Source organism: Ovis canadensis, chromosome 19 (genome assembly GCF_042477335.2).
Source record: "Ovis canadensis isolate MfBH-ARS-UI-01 breed Bighorn chromosome 19, ARS-UI_OviCan_v2, whole genome shotgun sequence".
Classification (NCBI taxonomy): Eukaryota; Metazoa; Chordata; class Mammalia; order Artiodactyla; family Bovidae; genus Ovis; species Ovis canadensis.
The window spans coordinates 46,930,110-46,945,897 of NC_091263.1; the positions used below are offsets into that span (position 1 = coordinate 46,930,110).

General features: G+C 41.5%; 1 protein-coding gene across 10 annotated transcripts in view; it reads left to right on the top strand.

The window, feature by feature from the left end:
- Window positions 1-15,788, top strand: part of FRMD4B (FERM domain containing 4B) — a 375,185-nt gene that overhangs the window by 196,280 nt on the left and 163,117 nt on the right. For 2 of the 10 annotated variants that reach the window (XM_069561667.1, XM_069561671.1), the window contains exon 1: window positions 11,915-12,080. The exons of the other annotated variants lie outside the window; for them this stretch is intronic. In XM_069561667.1, coding sequence (XP_069417768.1) covers window positions 12,057-12,080 — 24 coding nt within the window. In that variant the 5' untranslated portion in view covers window positions 11,915-12,056. Of the gene's footprint in view, window positions 1-11,914; window positions 12,081-15,788 lie in introns of those variants that run through there. 10 annotated transcript variants of the gene reach the window in all.

The window sequence follows — 15,788 nt, forward strand, 5'->3', positions numbered from 1 at the left end:
AAGAGATAGTCCTTCTTTTGGAGTAAGGATGTGGTACTTGGAAGAGTGACAACTATATGCAACCATGAGAAAATGTTAGTTTCAGGAGAGCATGCTGAGTAGAAAAAATGGAAGGAACTTGGGACTTTGATGGCAGTGCTCTTCTGTGGACCTCACCAACCTTGGAGCTACCCTCCCTTTAGACAGCAAGATAATCGATTCATAACAGTGAAGTTGTTTTTACTTTCACTTTGTTTGTTGTTCTTCGGTTGCTAAGTCATGTCCGACTCTTTCCAACCGCATAGACTGCAGCAAGCCAGGCTCCCCTGTCCTTCACTATCTCCCGGAGTTTGCTCAAACTTATGTTCATTGAGCCGGTGATGCCATCCAACCGTCTCATCCTCTGTCACCCAGTTCGCCTCCTGCCCTCAATCTTTCCCAGCATCAGGGTCTCTTCCAATGAGTTGACTCTTCCAGTCAGGTGGCCAAAGTATTGGAGCTTTCATCATCAGTCCTTCCAATGAATATTCAAGGTTGGTTTCCTTTAGGATTGACTGGTTTGATCTCCTTGCTGTCCAAGGGACTGTTAGGAGTCTTTTCCAGCACCACAGTTTGAAAGGATCAAATCCTCAGTGTGCAGCCTTCTTTATGGTCCAACTCACATCTGTACATGACTACTGGGAAAAAATAATTTTGACTAGATGGACCTTTGTTGGCAAAGTAATATCTCTGCTTTTTAATATGCTGTCTGAGTTTGTCATAGCTTTTCTTCCAAAGAGCAAGTGTCTTTTAATTTCATGGCTGTAGCCACCATCTGCAGTGATTTTGGAGCGCAAGAAAATAAAGTCTGTCATTGTTTCCACTTTTTTCCCATCTATTTGCTATGAAATGATGGGACCAGACTTAGTTTTATAATGTTGAGCTGTAAGCCAGCTTTTTCACTCTCCTCTTTCACTGGCATCTAGAGGCTCTTTAGTTCCTCTTCACTTTGTTTGATACTTACTACAAAAAGTATTCTGATAAAAGTTCTGCTCAGGACTTGAGGATCACGACGTATAGAAGGATTGTCCAACCAAAAAAGTGCTCAAGAAAAGAAACTTCTAAGGAAATAATGGAATAGCTAAAGTTGAACTGGTAAAAGGAAAATTTTTTAATTCAAAGTAAGTTAGGTAAAAATAGAAGGATGCTTTTCTTAAAGTGCTTTACATTAAAAATCACAAGACTTTTTCGTTAATATGATAATGGTCTTGACTAGAAATATTTGCCAGCATCTCAGCAAAACTTTAGAGAAAGGAAAGAGATTTTTGCAGTTTTAACAATTGCAGGAGGCAGAACTGCATATAGGTCAGAAATCTGGCCCTGGAGCCAAACTGTCTAGGTTTAGATCCTGCATCTGCTACTTCCTGGTCTATGACTTCATGTAAGTTACTTAACCTCTCTGTGCTTCATTTTTCTCATCATCTGTAAAATAAAGATAATACTAGTTCCTACCTCAAAGATGTTATTGTATATATCTTTACAAAATATAGGAACAGCATTTGGTGTATATGTACTATGTAAGGGTTTGCTAGTATTAGTTTGCAGTTATCATCAGATGGCACTAGTGGTTAAGAATCTGCCTGCCAGTCAGGAGACATGGGTTCCATCCCTGGGTCAGGAAGATTCCCTGGAGACGGGAATGGCAACCCACTTCAGTATTCTTGCCTGAGATATCCCATGGACAGAGGAGCCTCGTGGGCTACAGTCCATAGGGTTACAAAGAGTTGGACACAACTGATTGTCAGCACAAATGATCATCCAAACCTGCTGCTGCTGCTGCTAAGTCGCTTCAGTCGTGTCCGACTCTGTGTGACCCGAGACAGTAGCCCACCAGGCTCCCCCATCCCTGGGATTTTCCAGGCAAGAACACTGGAGTGGGTTGCCATTTCCCTCTCTAAGGCATGAAAGTGAAAAGTGAAAGTGAGGTCGCTCAGTTGTGCCCAACTCTTCGTGATCCCATGGACTGCAGCCTACCAGGCTCCTCTGTCGGTGGGATTTTCCTGGCAAGAGTACTGGAATGGGTTTCCCTTGCCTTCTCCGCATCCAAACCTATGCACATGTGAAAAAAAAAAGTCGCTTAAACACAGGTGCTTCTATGACTACACAGTCACTAAAGTGGCTAAATTAAGGTCTGTCATACTAAATGTTGGCGAAGACCTCTCATACATCACTGATGGGAGTGTAAAATGGTGTGGCCCTTTTGGGAACTTGGGCTTCCCTGGTGGCTCAGACGGTAAAGAATCCACCTGCAATGCAGGAGACCTGGGTTCGATCCCTGGGTTTGGAAGATCCCCTGGAGGAGAGCATGGCAACTCACTCCAGTATTCTTGCCTGAAGAATCCCCACGGACAGAGGAGCCTGGTGGGCTACAGTCCATGGGTTCACAGATAGTCGGACACGACTGAGCAACTGACACTTAACACTTTGGAAAATTGACAGTTTCTTAAAAAATTAAACATGCATCCATCGCATGATCTGTTAGTGACACTTCTAAGAATTTAATCAAGAGAAATAAAAATTTATATACATACTCACATACAAACACATACGCACACAAGACTTGTAAATGAATGTTCATAGCCTATTTCTTTATAATACCTCCAAACTAGAAATAGCTCACGTTTCCATTAACAGGAGAGTAAATAAACTGTTGTATATGTATGCAATAGAATACCTACTCAGCAATAAAAAATGAATTAACTGCAAATATATCCAACACCATGAATGAATTTCGAAAACATTTTGCTCAGTGAAGGAACATTCATCAAAGAATACATACTTTCTAATTCAATTCATATGATATCCTAGAACAGGAATAGCTAATCTGTGGTAATAGAAATCTGAACAGTGGTTGCCTCTGAGAGATGGGGAAAGATTGGGCAGAGGCAATTGGGAGAATATTCTGCAAAGTTCTTTATCTTGGTAGGAGTGTGGACAATATAGATGTATACATTTGTCAAACTTGATCAAGTTGTAATACCTAGAGGATGTATATTTTGCTATTTATAACTCTGTTTTAAAATGAAACAAAAAAGGATAGCAGATGCTGCACAGGTCTTGGAAAGTAAATGTACAAGATGAGCATCTTTTCATCCTGGGTAGCAACAAAAATATCAAAAACTATGAGTCATGTCTGAAGGATACAGGAGTTGACTTGAAGAGGAATTGTCTCCCAGTGGCCAGTACGGGACAGTTTGAACATCGACAAAGACAACAAATTTTATTATAGCACATATAATATATCTAAATACATATGTTTATAAATACTTAAATAAAAAACCAATTTGGCCACCATTAGAAGTGCCAGCTTACTATTTTGACAACTGGTAAATAAAGGTGAAGAACTGAGCATTTGCTATCTCTGCTTTATGAATTATACCACTTAGTAGTGGATGACAGGAGATTTCTCACTTGAGAAATAGTCTAGCTCAAAGTAAAGGTGATAGAATTGGAAAGTCATCATATTGAAAACCTCAGTCAGTTAAATGATCTGTCTATTGAGCTAACATCACAAGAAGAAATAGCCCAAATGAGAAAACACAGATTGGTGACCAGTGAAACCATCTTGACAAAAAGAGACCTGATTGGTATCTGACCAAGCCTTCAGACTCAACCAACCTATAGGAAATACAGTGAAGAAAAGATCATGTTAAATGACACCAGAGAGATGTAATCAACAGAACTCAGATGGTGGGAGAACTGGCAGATTAAACAGCTCAGTTTCTTCAACAAATAAATTATGAGAGCGAGACAGAGAAGAGGCAAAGAAGAGGGAAAGATGAATGGGAGAGTAACTTCTAGATTAACAGAGACCAAAGAGAAATAACAACAAAATGCATATGTAAACATTTTTGGATCTTGATTTAAACAAACTTGGAAAAAAATGCCTTCATAAAATAAGTGGAAATTTGAACACTAACTGGATATTTGATGATTATTAGTTAATATTGGGCATTTTGGGGTAATTAAAGTTTCATATTTTTTAAAAATGTCCTTAGCTTTTATATTGGAATATTTACAGATAAAATTTTTTGACCATCTTAGATTTGCTCCAGAGTAATACATATAAAAGGACAGAAAGTGGATGAGAATATTAATGAAACAAGATTAGCCATGTGTTAACAACTGTTAAAACTGGTTGATGGATACATGGAGGTTCATTATACCCATCTGTCACTTTTTGTAAGGACTTGAAATTTCCTACCATTAAAAGTTCTGTTTCGATTTCAAAGGAACACAAAGCGGGAGAAAAGAGGGGAAAACAAAACAAAAACCCAGAATCTGCAGAAATCCAGGAAGGAAATCTAACAGCATGTCTGAATGTTAACCCCTGGACTTGCTTCTCCCTGTCTGCAAGAGCCAAATGAGAAGGCTGTGTTTAACACGGAGAGCTCTGGGTTTGAATCCTGTTCTGCTACACCCAGTTGTGAGGACTTCTCTTACCAGATCCTCTGAGCCTCTGTGTCTCAACTGTAAAATGGACACGAACAAGTACCCACTTCCTAGGGTCGTTGTCAGGATAAAAGAAGAATCTGGGTAAAGCACGGGGCACAATACTTGGCACTAGTCGGCACTGAATAAATGCGGGCTGACTATGAGTTTACTGCATGGAACATGTAAACTCAGAAAATAAACCAATGAATATATGCACTTTTCAATGAATGCTGGAGCATTTTTGACGGCCTTTTTCTGTTGGTTTTTCCAACTATGGGAGTGAGATTAGATTTTACAGTGTGCATCGCCTGAAAAACAGCAAGTGCCTAGTGGTAAAACCAAGTCAGAAGTCATGGGGCTCTCATCTTGTGAAACAGATAGAAAAGGAATCCCCCATTCGGCCTGCCTTTCTCCCTTACTTTTTCACCTCTGTTTTTCTATTTTTGGTTAAGAAAGCAAGAGAAGCCGCCGAGAACAAGAGACTTCCCTCTTTTGCTGCCTGGAGGGGAATGTGAGTAATGGACTTTTCCATCGGGGTTGTTTTTCCTGGACACGGTGTGCCCCCTCCAACTGCTGGAACACGTGATCCTGAGGGAGACCTTAAATAAACTTCAAATGTTCCTTATCAGTCAGCAGTGCTGTCCCAGTTCTAGTAAATTATGAATTTGTTTTCTGCATTTGCTGCTCTTCCTTTTTGAACAGAAGCCCTATTCATTCACAGTATGAGTTGAGTGATTTCCATATTCCCCACAGAAGGCCGAAGTGGTCCTGAATTCAGCCCCCAAATATGCACATGGCTGGCTCCTTCCTTTTTTTGCTGCAACTGGGGATTGAACCCAGGCCACAGGAGTGAATAACAGCAGATCCTAACCACTAGACCACCAGGGAACTCCCTTGGCTGACTCTTTTTTTTTTTTTCTTATAAATGTTTTGTTTACTGGGGTGGGGAATGGGAAGAGCTGATGCAAGAGGATAGGAAGAGATGTCTACCTTCCTTCCCTTGTAGCCCAACCCCATTCAGCCAAACCCTAACATACTGCACTGAAAATAAATTTCATATGCAGTAACACACAGTAACTTAAAGATCAAGGCAGCTTAACTGGGCTGTTTTCAGGCTTCCTGCATAGCTCAGTTGGTAAAGCATCTGCCTGCAATGCGGGAGATCTGGGTTCAATTCATGGGTCAGGAAGATCCCCTGGAGAAGGAAATGACAACCCACTCCAGTATTCTTGCCTGGAGAGTCCCGTGGACAGACGAGCCTGGCGGGCTGCAGTTCGTGGGATCTCAAGAGATGGACATGACTTAGTGCTATCTCTTTCAGTTGAAAGAACTGTTCATTTGACTTGAAAAGATACTTGTTCAAGAAAGTTTCTGCTCAAGTTTTTTCTTCTATGTCTCAGGTGTTTTTTTTGCGGGGGGGCAGAAGAAGGGGTGGTCTTTGTTGCCGTGCAGGCTATTCCCCAGTTGCAGCAAGCAGTGGGTGCTTACTAGTTGCAGTGCACGGGCTTCTCGTTGGGGTGGCCTCTCTTGTTGCAGAGCTCAGGCTCTAGAGCCTGCCAGCTTCTGTAGTTGTGGCACATGGGCTTAGTTGCTCTTCGGATTGTGGAATCTTCCCGGATCAGGGATCAAACACAGTGTCTCCTGCATTGGCAAGCAGATTCTTTGCCACTGAGCCACCGGAGAAGCCCCTCCCCTGAAGGGCTCCTTCCTCATCTTCAGTCCCTCCATGACTCTTCATTGCATCCTCCTGCTGTAGTTTCTTCGTAGGTCTTAACCCTCACCTTCTTTATTATTTTTTAAATTTCTTGACCCACTCTAGACATCTCCCCCATCATCACTGTGTGCTCACCACCTAGCCCAATACCCAGCAAAACTAGCTACCTAATTGGTAGGAGCCAGTGCAGACGGAAAAATGTGAGCCCCAGTGTTCAAAATGTATTAAAAATTACAAGACTGCAGAACATTAAGCCAAGTGTGGTGCCCTTTTTTGCAGGTATTAGAACCATTATTATTAAGCTACCCCCACCCCCCCGCCAAAACAGTTATTGGAACGAATGCAAATCCAAGGAAAACTATCAGGAACCTAAGGGACACTGGCATCCAGATTGATAAATGATGGAAAACAAGACCTAGCCTGTGTGTGAAGGGGATGCATGAATTGTCAACTGCAGGGTTGCCTGTGAGGTGAGAAATGAGATGGTCATGCGGCTCGCCTTGAGAAACACTGAGTCTGGGCTATAAATCCCCCGAGGGTCAGGACCGTAGTGTTTTCATCTTGGATTTCCCTGGCAGGGCTTCTGCACATACATAGTGGTCCATGAATATTTGATAGGAACTGGGTCAGTTCTCAAGGCAGAATTAGAGAAGGTTGAGGAGTTATGAAGGAAAATATTCTTTTCTTTAATGCAAACCTCACCATATTCAGGAGGAGATGAGCCAGTCTGAAATTAACTTTGTCCTTTTAGTTTATGATGAGTGGTTCAGAGCTGTGCTTGGCCATCAGAGTTTTAGAATACTGCAGCACTTTGCCTGTGTTGGGATTTTATGGTGTGTCTGGCATTCATTTGGTGTATGATGCGTTCTGTGATGAAAGTGATAGTTTTGTGAAAGTGCAAAGCTTCTGGTAAGGATTCCTAAGACTGTATTTCTTTAAAAATCAGGTCTACACTTTGACATTTTTTCCCCTAAAATGATGGGCCTATTTCCCTTGTCCCACATCTAGAGATAGTGAAAGCCCCACAAAGTCACCAGTATTCTTGTCCAAGCTCATCAGTTAGTGATCGTCCAATTGTGTCACAGTTTGCATTTTATAGGCATAATTTCACTTATGCCTATATTTCATTTGGACTTACTCTGGGGGTATAATTTCATTTTCTTTTCTAAAACTTATTTCACTGAAGTGTAGTTGATTACAACGTTGTGTTAATTTCTGTTTTTGTTGTTGTTGTTGTTGTTTTTTAATTTCATTTCATTTTCAGTGGGACTCAGCAGAGGTCCCTGAGTCTGCATTTGGCTCCCACATTAAGCCCTGGCCCGGGGCTGACTGTCAGAGAGGAGCCATGTTGAAGAGCAGTGGTTTCAGGTTGGGTGTAGAGTGAGAGTTGCCACTATTGCGGTGTGCACCTTTCTATGCGAATTCTAAAGGACAGAGTCCTGTCAAATGCCCAGACCACAGAGCTCCTATCTGATACCAGTGTTGCAACAACTATCCTTTCCCCAAGACGGAATCCCTGGTACCCAGTGTCTTTGCACCTGGGGCCCCACCCAGGTCCCCAGTTCCGTGTTGATAATCACTCATCTTATTAAACAGTATTGGTCAGATAACAAATGGTATTTGATTCCACTTGTCCTGTCTCTTGTGAACTACTGTATTAGATAGAACCTTTTTGTTTGCAAACCAATTAAAAAAATTTTGAACTTGCTTAAGTAAAAGTAGAAATTATAATGATTCAGACAGTCTTTGGATTCTGTTTATCTCTAGCTCTTCTCTCTGGTCTTAAGTACTCCGGTACTCCAGATCTCATCCCAGCAGCTTTTTAACTCCAGAACAAAGACAGACACACTTCATCCCTGTTCCCTTTAACTGGGAATATAGGAGACTGGTATTTTTATTGCTATTCCTGAATCTGGGCTTCCCTGGTGACTCAATGGTAAAGAATCCGTCTGCCAGTGTAAAAGATGTGGGTTCGATCACTGGATCAGGAAGATCCCTTGAAGAAGGAAATAGCAACCCATTCCTGTATTCTTGCCTGAGAAATCCTATGGACAGAGGAACTTGGCAGACTACAGTCCATGGGGTCACAAAAAAGAGTTGGGCATGACTTAGTAACTAAACAACAATTCCTGAATCACATGTTTATTGTCCTTTGATATAGAGACGTGAGGTTTCACCCTGATCATTTGGATGGTGCCCTCATGGAAAACCAGGGATCGTAATTAGAAAAGGTGAAACACAGTTAAGATGGTTGAAAACAACACACTTAAGCTGTGATCGTATCCTGGTTTTAGTCTTCATGTGTGCTCCCACGGCCATAACCTGACCTTCACCCAACCCTGTATTTGGTCTGTAGCTTTACCTGGTCCTTCAGGTTGGCTTTAGCCTCCTGGATTTAGCCCATTCTATTGTCTTGCTTATGAAACTATTTATCAAAATTCTGATTGTCCTTCAACAGTGAAAAATTCTTTCCTTATCTTTGGAAATGTCACACTAGCTCGCTCAGTAGACTTTCCAACTCAGGGAGAAAAGTCACCATTTATTGAGCTTTTGCTGCTATATGTCTCGAAATAGAAGGTTCCCCCAAATATAAAGTCACTCCCCATGTTCCCACTAAGAAGATTCAAGACAAGTGTTTTACCCACCTTGGTGTGTATATGCGAGTGCTCGGTCATGTCTGACTCTTTGTAACCCCATGGACTATAGCCCATCAGGCTGCTCTGTCCATGGGATTCTCCAGGCAAGAATACTGGAGTGCGTTGCCATTGCCTACTCCAGGGGATCTTCCCAACCCAGGGATAACACTCATGTCTCCTGTACTGGCAAGCAAATTCTTTATTACTGAGCCACTTGGGAAGTGTCTTACCCTACTTGGTGATATAAAAATTTAGGAACGTAGATGAAATAGTCCAGTATCTTCTTCTAATACTTAAGATTATTTGTCCTGTGGATTAAGAATTTGGGTGATTGCTATCTTGCACTTTCCCTCTTTATGAAGTAAATTTTTTCAGTCTCTCCACATGCATCTGTGTGCTGTGTGTTGGCCCCAAAATGGAAGCCACTGACTGAATCATCCTTCTAGCTTACCCAAGCACAGCATCTTTGCTTCTGCCCAAGTCATTTGAGCTACAGAACCTTTTCTTTCTTTCTTTTTTCATATTGATGTATAGTTGATTTAGAGTATTGTGTTAGTTTCTGGTGTACAGCAAAGTTATTCAGTTACACATATATTTTTCATATTCTTTTCCATTATGATTTATTACAGGATATTGAATATAGTTCTCTGCGTTATACAATAGGACCTTGGGTTGTTTATCCATTCTGTATATAATAGTTTGCTTCTGCTAATCCCAAACTCCTAACCCATCTTTTCCAATTCTCCCTCCTTGGCAACCACAAGACTGTTTTTGTTTCATAGATAAGTTCGTTTGTGTCTTATGTAGTTAGACATGTAAGCGATATCATATGATACTTACTTGTCTCTATCTCTCTCTGACTCATTTTGGTCAGTGTGATCATCTCTAGATCCACCCATGGAGCTGCAGGTGGCATTATTCATTCTCTTGTATAGCTGAGTAATAGTCCATTTCATATAACATCTTTATCCATTCATCCATCGATGAACAGTTAGGTTGTTTCCATGTCTTCAGTTCTGTTCAGTTCAGTCGCTCAGTGGTGTCCGACTCTTTGTGACCCCGTGGACCGCAGCATACCAGGCCTCCCTGTCCATCACCAATTCCCAGAGTTTACTCACTCATGTCCATTGAGTTGGTGATGCCATCCAGCCATCTCATCCTCTGTTGTCCCCTTTTCCTCGTGCCTTCAGTCTCTCCCAGCATCAGGGTCTTTTCAAATGAATCAGTTCTTTGCATCAGGTGGCCAAAATTTTGGAGTTTCAGCTTCAGCATCAGTCCTTCCAATGAATATTCAGGACTGATTTCCTTTAGGATGGACTGGTTGGATCTCCTTGCAGTCCAGGGGACTCTCAAGAGTCTTTTCCAACACCACAGTTCAAAAGCATCAATTCTTCGGCTCCCAGCTTTCTTTATAGTCCAGTGCTCATATCCATACATGACTACTGGAAAAACCATATCTTTGACTAGACAGACCTTTGTTGGCAAAGTAATGTCTCCGCTTTTTAATAACATGTCTAGGTTGGTCATAACTTTTCTTCCAAGGAGCAAGCGTCTTTTAATATCATGGCTGCAGTCACCATCTGCAGTGATTTTGGAGCCCAAAAAAATAAAGTCTGTCACTGTTTCCACTGTTTCCCCATCTATTTGCCATGAAATGATGGGACCAGATGCCATGATTTTAGTTCTCTGAATGTTGAGTTTTAAGCTGACTTTTTCACTCTCCTCTTTCACTTTCATCAAGAAGCTCTTTAGTTCGTCCATGTCTTGGCTATTGTAAATAGTACAGCACTTTCTCAGTCTCTGTGTATGTTACTTCACTGGGAGTACTATTGCATGAGCTTTTTTTCCTCCTTTTTCATTCATCCTAGAATTGTATATGCATGGTCTTCCAGCATAACCACCTACTTCATGGCTAAGTAGTGTTAAATAACTTGGTTACTCTAGCATTCAGCCCTTCCAATTGTAAGGTCACATGCCTATAATTATTATTGAATAGGCAGTAACTCCTTTGCTACCGATTTCACCAAATGATCTTTATAAGCATCCAAACTTGATATTGAATTAGGTTGTTTCAAGGTATTGTGACTCCCTCCAACAGTACACTGTAGTTCAAAGGAATTGGAGTCTTTGAATTGTGTCTCATTTCTGAGGGACAGGGATTTTGATAGGAGAGAGGCCACCTCTCCTTTTATTTAAATACATGGTGTATGTCTATCTGCCGGTCAAATTCCTTGTGTTTTGTATGTCCAATCTCATTTAACTTCTCCAACACCCTTAATGAGACAGGACTTTTTATCTACATTTTGCTAAGAAGGAAACAGATTATCAGAGAGGTCAAATAACTTACCCAAGGACATATGGCTACAAAATGCCAGGCTCATCTGGCTCTAGAATACATGTTTTCTTAGCTACACCACACACTAGCACAAAAGTCCAGAAGATTCTTTTTCCGGTGGGAAAAACAGGGTACCACGTCACACCCTCTTACTTAGCCATTCTAAAATTAAAAAGTGGGTTGTTGTTGTTGTTTACTGAATTTTATATATTTTTCTCTCTACTTGACTTTGCAGTATAATGGATTTTGATTATTCCCTGTCCATTGAGTTCATTAGTAATGATTTTGAAGTGCAAATGATGAAATAAATCCTTTTTCAAGACCAAGGTCATTCTCCCAAGATTTTCTGTTTGTGACTAACATCGCTGATGCCAGTTCTAATGTTATCGCATGGAATTTGGGGTTTCCTTTTGAGTGTAAATGCGAATGGTGTAGAATGACTGTGAACAGCACAGCTGAGCTCAGTGTTATTTCTTTTTGTGTTCATTGAATTCCCTGCCTGTTCAAAATGTGTACAGACTGAAGAGCCAAAACTGAAGTTTGGATTCTTAGATGGCATAGCCAATCTCTGAATAATTATCCAATGAAGATGATGCATGACCAATAAACAACATTTCATCTTGGGTTTTACACGTGTTATGAAGAAAGGCTTTAGGTGGCCAAAAAAAAAAAAAAATAGCAGAAGTTTTGGGTTGTTGGTTTTATTTTTCCTCCCATTGCTCTCCTGACTCATGTTGAAAGGCTTTTGTTTCTAATCAAAGCAACAAACGGTAAGGTCATTTCCTTGCGATTATATGGCAGCGGAAGGCGTCGGGGTTTTTAGGTCCCTACTTCCACCAGCTTGTATTTGGAGAAAACACACACACAAGTGCTTAATACATGTGTCCTTTGTCCTGCCCGTTCTCTCCAGTCCCTTTAAATGAGCCGAGATCATGGTTCGGAGGTAAGAATAATTTCTCTTCTAATCTTTTGACTGCAGACAGCGTAATGGTGCTTCTTGAGCTCTTTCTGGCATTTCTTAGAGAATCGAGGGCAGATTTTAATATTTTACGGGGGTGAATTAACTTAAGTACTAATATTTCAGAACCCGACTTTCAGAAAAGGAAACTCCAAGAAATGTTTGTCTTCACTCTTTTCAAAGAGTTATTCCTTCCCCCAAAGACCTGGATCTACTCCAGTGTGATAGCACTGTGAAGATCATCCTTAACACTCATCTTTTGGAGGGTTTTCCTGTCATTGTGTTGAATGTTATCTCTGCCTCCTTAAAGGTGCTAAAAGGCTGATTTCTTGTTTTCAATTTCAGAACTTTGGTAATTGTTGAAGTGTATAATTCCACCTCACTGCTCCCCACAACCCCACCCCCAAACCATTCTCTCTCTTTTTTTTTGTTTAATTGTAAAGAGCTGAGCTGTTATACGGATGTGGAAAGGACAGAGCAAGGGCAGGAACGGTGTCAGTAAGCAGCATGGAAATGCTTTGAGATTTGCTGTTGTTAATCATCTCAGCACAGTGTGTTGGGAGCCATCTCTATTTCTGTGAGCATTTGGCAGGAAAGATCCTGTGGGGGACTAGAACTCATTAGTAGCTTTTCTAAAAGGACCTTTTATCGTACATCCCTGTCTTGCCTCAAAACAGAAGCAGGAAAATGGAATTCCATCCCTCAGTCTAGTTTATGAAGACTTCATGAAATTAGAATTCAGCAGTTCAAGGTAGAGAACTCAGCAATGCCATTTTCGGGGATGGCTATCAATTAATTCATAAAATCTTTATGATTTGTCAAAGGAAGTCCTACATCCTAATTAAAGGGAAGCCTTTTTTTTTCCTTTCCGCCTGTGGATTGTGGCTATGGTAAGCTCATCAAATCCAATTCTGTGCATCCATTTTTTTTTTCCCTCATGGGTAGAAGTTGGAAGTGGAGGAGGGGAGGAAAATCTGGGTAGACTTCAGAAAACAAAGGAAATTGTCTCATCCAGGAGGCTGCAGAGCTCTTGGGAATAAGAGGAAGTCTGTGGAGGAAGTGGGTAGGATTGGGTAGAGAGAGAAACGTCAAGGAAATAAATATATCACAATAGCGGCTGGGATCCTACCCCCTTGTCATAATCCAGCACAACAGCGTGGCCTTAGAAATCAGTCAACTGTCTCTAAATCAGTCCTATCTAAAACTATTTAATGATCTGAAGGAGTAGAAAGGAATCCAATCATATCCAAATGCAGTCCTATTGCCTGGATTCTGTTGGTGACATAGACTCGTGAGATGATCCTGCTATTAAGAATCAGGACGTAAAACCTGCCTAGAAGTAAGACCATCTTGTCATGCAGCCCTTTCAGGAATCAGGAACTACATCTCTTAGCAGAGAAACTAAAATATTCCCAGAAACACCACTCCAGGGCACATTCTTTGTGTTCCAGTGCACCATTTATTTGGCCATTCATTTGGAGTACACAGAAAACCGTGTACTGATGACTATTGGAATGGGGGTTATTACGGTCAAGGACCCCACCCCCAGCACATCCTCACCGTGGAGAGAGGGCTCAAAAACAGTGGGAAGGGTGGGAGATGGGCGGTGGACAAATACTGCTAGTTGAGTAGGATTGTTAAATGTTATTTACACTGTAGACTATTTGAGCTGGGAGAAACCTCGTAAGTCACTTTGTCCAGTCCCCTCATGCTCTTACTGAGTAGTTGGAAATCCAGAGTAGTGGAGGAAGGCTCCTAAGACCTCCTGTTGCATTAGGAGCAGGACACAGTCCCAGAGGCCCTCTCTCCAGAGCCCTGGTTTTATACTGTGCCCACCACAATGCTGTTTCTAGGACCAGCTGGTTGCTTTGTCTGACTTCCAGTATCTCTGCATTTCATGCAGCGTGAGTTTCTTCTCATGCACTCATGTCTCTCCTGGAATAGAGAGGTGGGAGCTGCATCCCAAATGAGACTCTGCTTCTTCTTATGGGCTGCTTCCAGCTGCTTCCAACTGCTGGCAGAAACTAGTGAGCAGGTACATGAAGGACCCCAAGAAAAGAAGCAGCAGTCTTGTCACTAGTCCTAACAAGCTGCAGTACTAGATAAAAGCGTACTAAAAGACTTTCTCTTTGCTTTGAAATATTGTCCGAGCCTGAATATATTAGTTAGCTCTTAGTAGATGCGTGTCGCAAGATCATAATTCAAGAATGAGACACATTTGTTTTCCCCCTATCTGGATTCCATGAAGCTCCAGTTGAGACTTCCTCTTGCTTAATGTTGGAAAACTATGAAAATTTTTAAATGAAAAACTTTTTCTACACTGGAAAGATAAAGCTGAGTACAGGTAAAGTATACAGTAATATATGTTAGTGTAATCTGACAAGGTTAGTCAAAGTTTATCATTCCAATAAAAGCAGCAAGAGCAAAGGATGATGTTGGGCTCATTCTCTGTTTATTTTAGATGCCTTTTTTTTTTCCCTTAAAACAAGCCTTTTTAGGTGGTGCTGTAAAGTATATGTTCACTTCTGTCCTGTCTTGGTTTATTTCCTCTTTTGGTTTTCTTCTATCCTTGCAAGTTAGAATGAAGAAGTCAGCAGAGTTTATACTGGTTGTTTCAAGATTTTACTGTATTCCACCCTTTCTGTTAGACATGTTTTATATTCAGGTTTTGCAGTCAGGAATGAGATTAGTCCAGAAGCTGACCTTCCACAGTAGGAAATCTTTATCTAAAGAGCGCAGAGAGAGTACTGGATTCTAGATCTAGGTCTGCCTCTGACTGATGAGCTCTGAGGTCTCGGTGAGCTGACTTTTTCCCATCCAGTCCAGTCCTCCGAACCCACATTCATGGGTGAAGGCATTAGTCTAGTGCCAAGACCCCTTTTCAGCTTCGAGATGCTCTAACTTTAATTATATGAAATAATTACGGTGTGGGGTTTTTTTGGTATTTATTTATTTGGCTGCATCGGGTCTTAGCTGCAACCCGAGGGATTTTCAGTCTTCGCTATGGCATGCAGGATCTTTAGCGGCATTTAAACTCTTAACTGTGTCATGTGGGACCTACTTCCCTAACCAGGGATCAAACCCTGGCTCCCTGCATTGGGAGTGTGGAGTCTTAGCCACTGAATCACCAGGGAAGTCCCCTAGATTCCTCACAGACCAGTTGCATATGTCTCTCCCTTTCTGCTGGCCACCATCTCCCTCTCCTCATTCCTCTCTTCCTTTCCTTTTCCTTTTTCTCTCCCTTCTTCCTTCCTTTCCACTGATATTTTCCTTTTCATAAAAAGAGATGCTGAGCATGGACTATAAAGACTCAGAAGCCTGTTGAGTCAGGGGCAGTCCATGAGTAGGAGCGATGGTAGGACAGCAAAGTTGAAAATGGAGAAGTTTCCCAGGCTGCAGATTGAAATCATAAGTGGAGGTGTTATCTAGGAAGAAATCTGGACCTTGTGGGTCATGGATACATCTCTTGTGTTGAAATTTGACACTGCTCCTTAGATTCCAAATTCCTTAGAAGTCAACACCCATTTTCTGGGGGTGTCCTGCACCAACAGCCTGCCAGACTCAGGCTTACAAAGGTGAATGAGATGCAGTGACTATGAGAAGACCCGACCAGTGGAGGGAGTGCAAATTGGAATTCTTCAGGGACTCTTGGTAAGTCTTCCAAGCTTGCCTTTTAGTTCATTTACTGCTCAC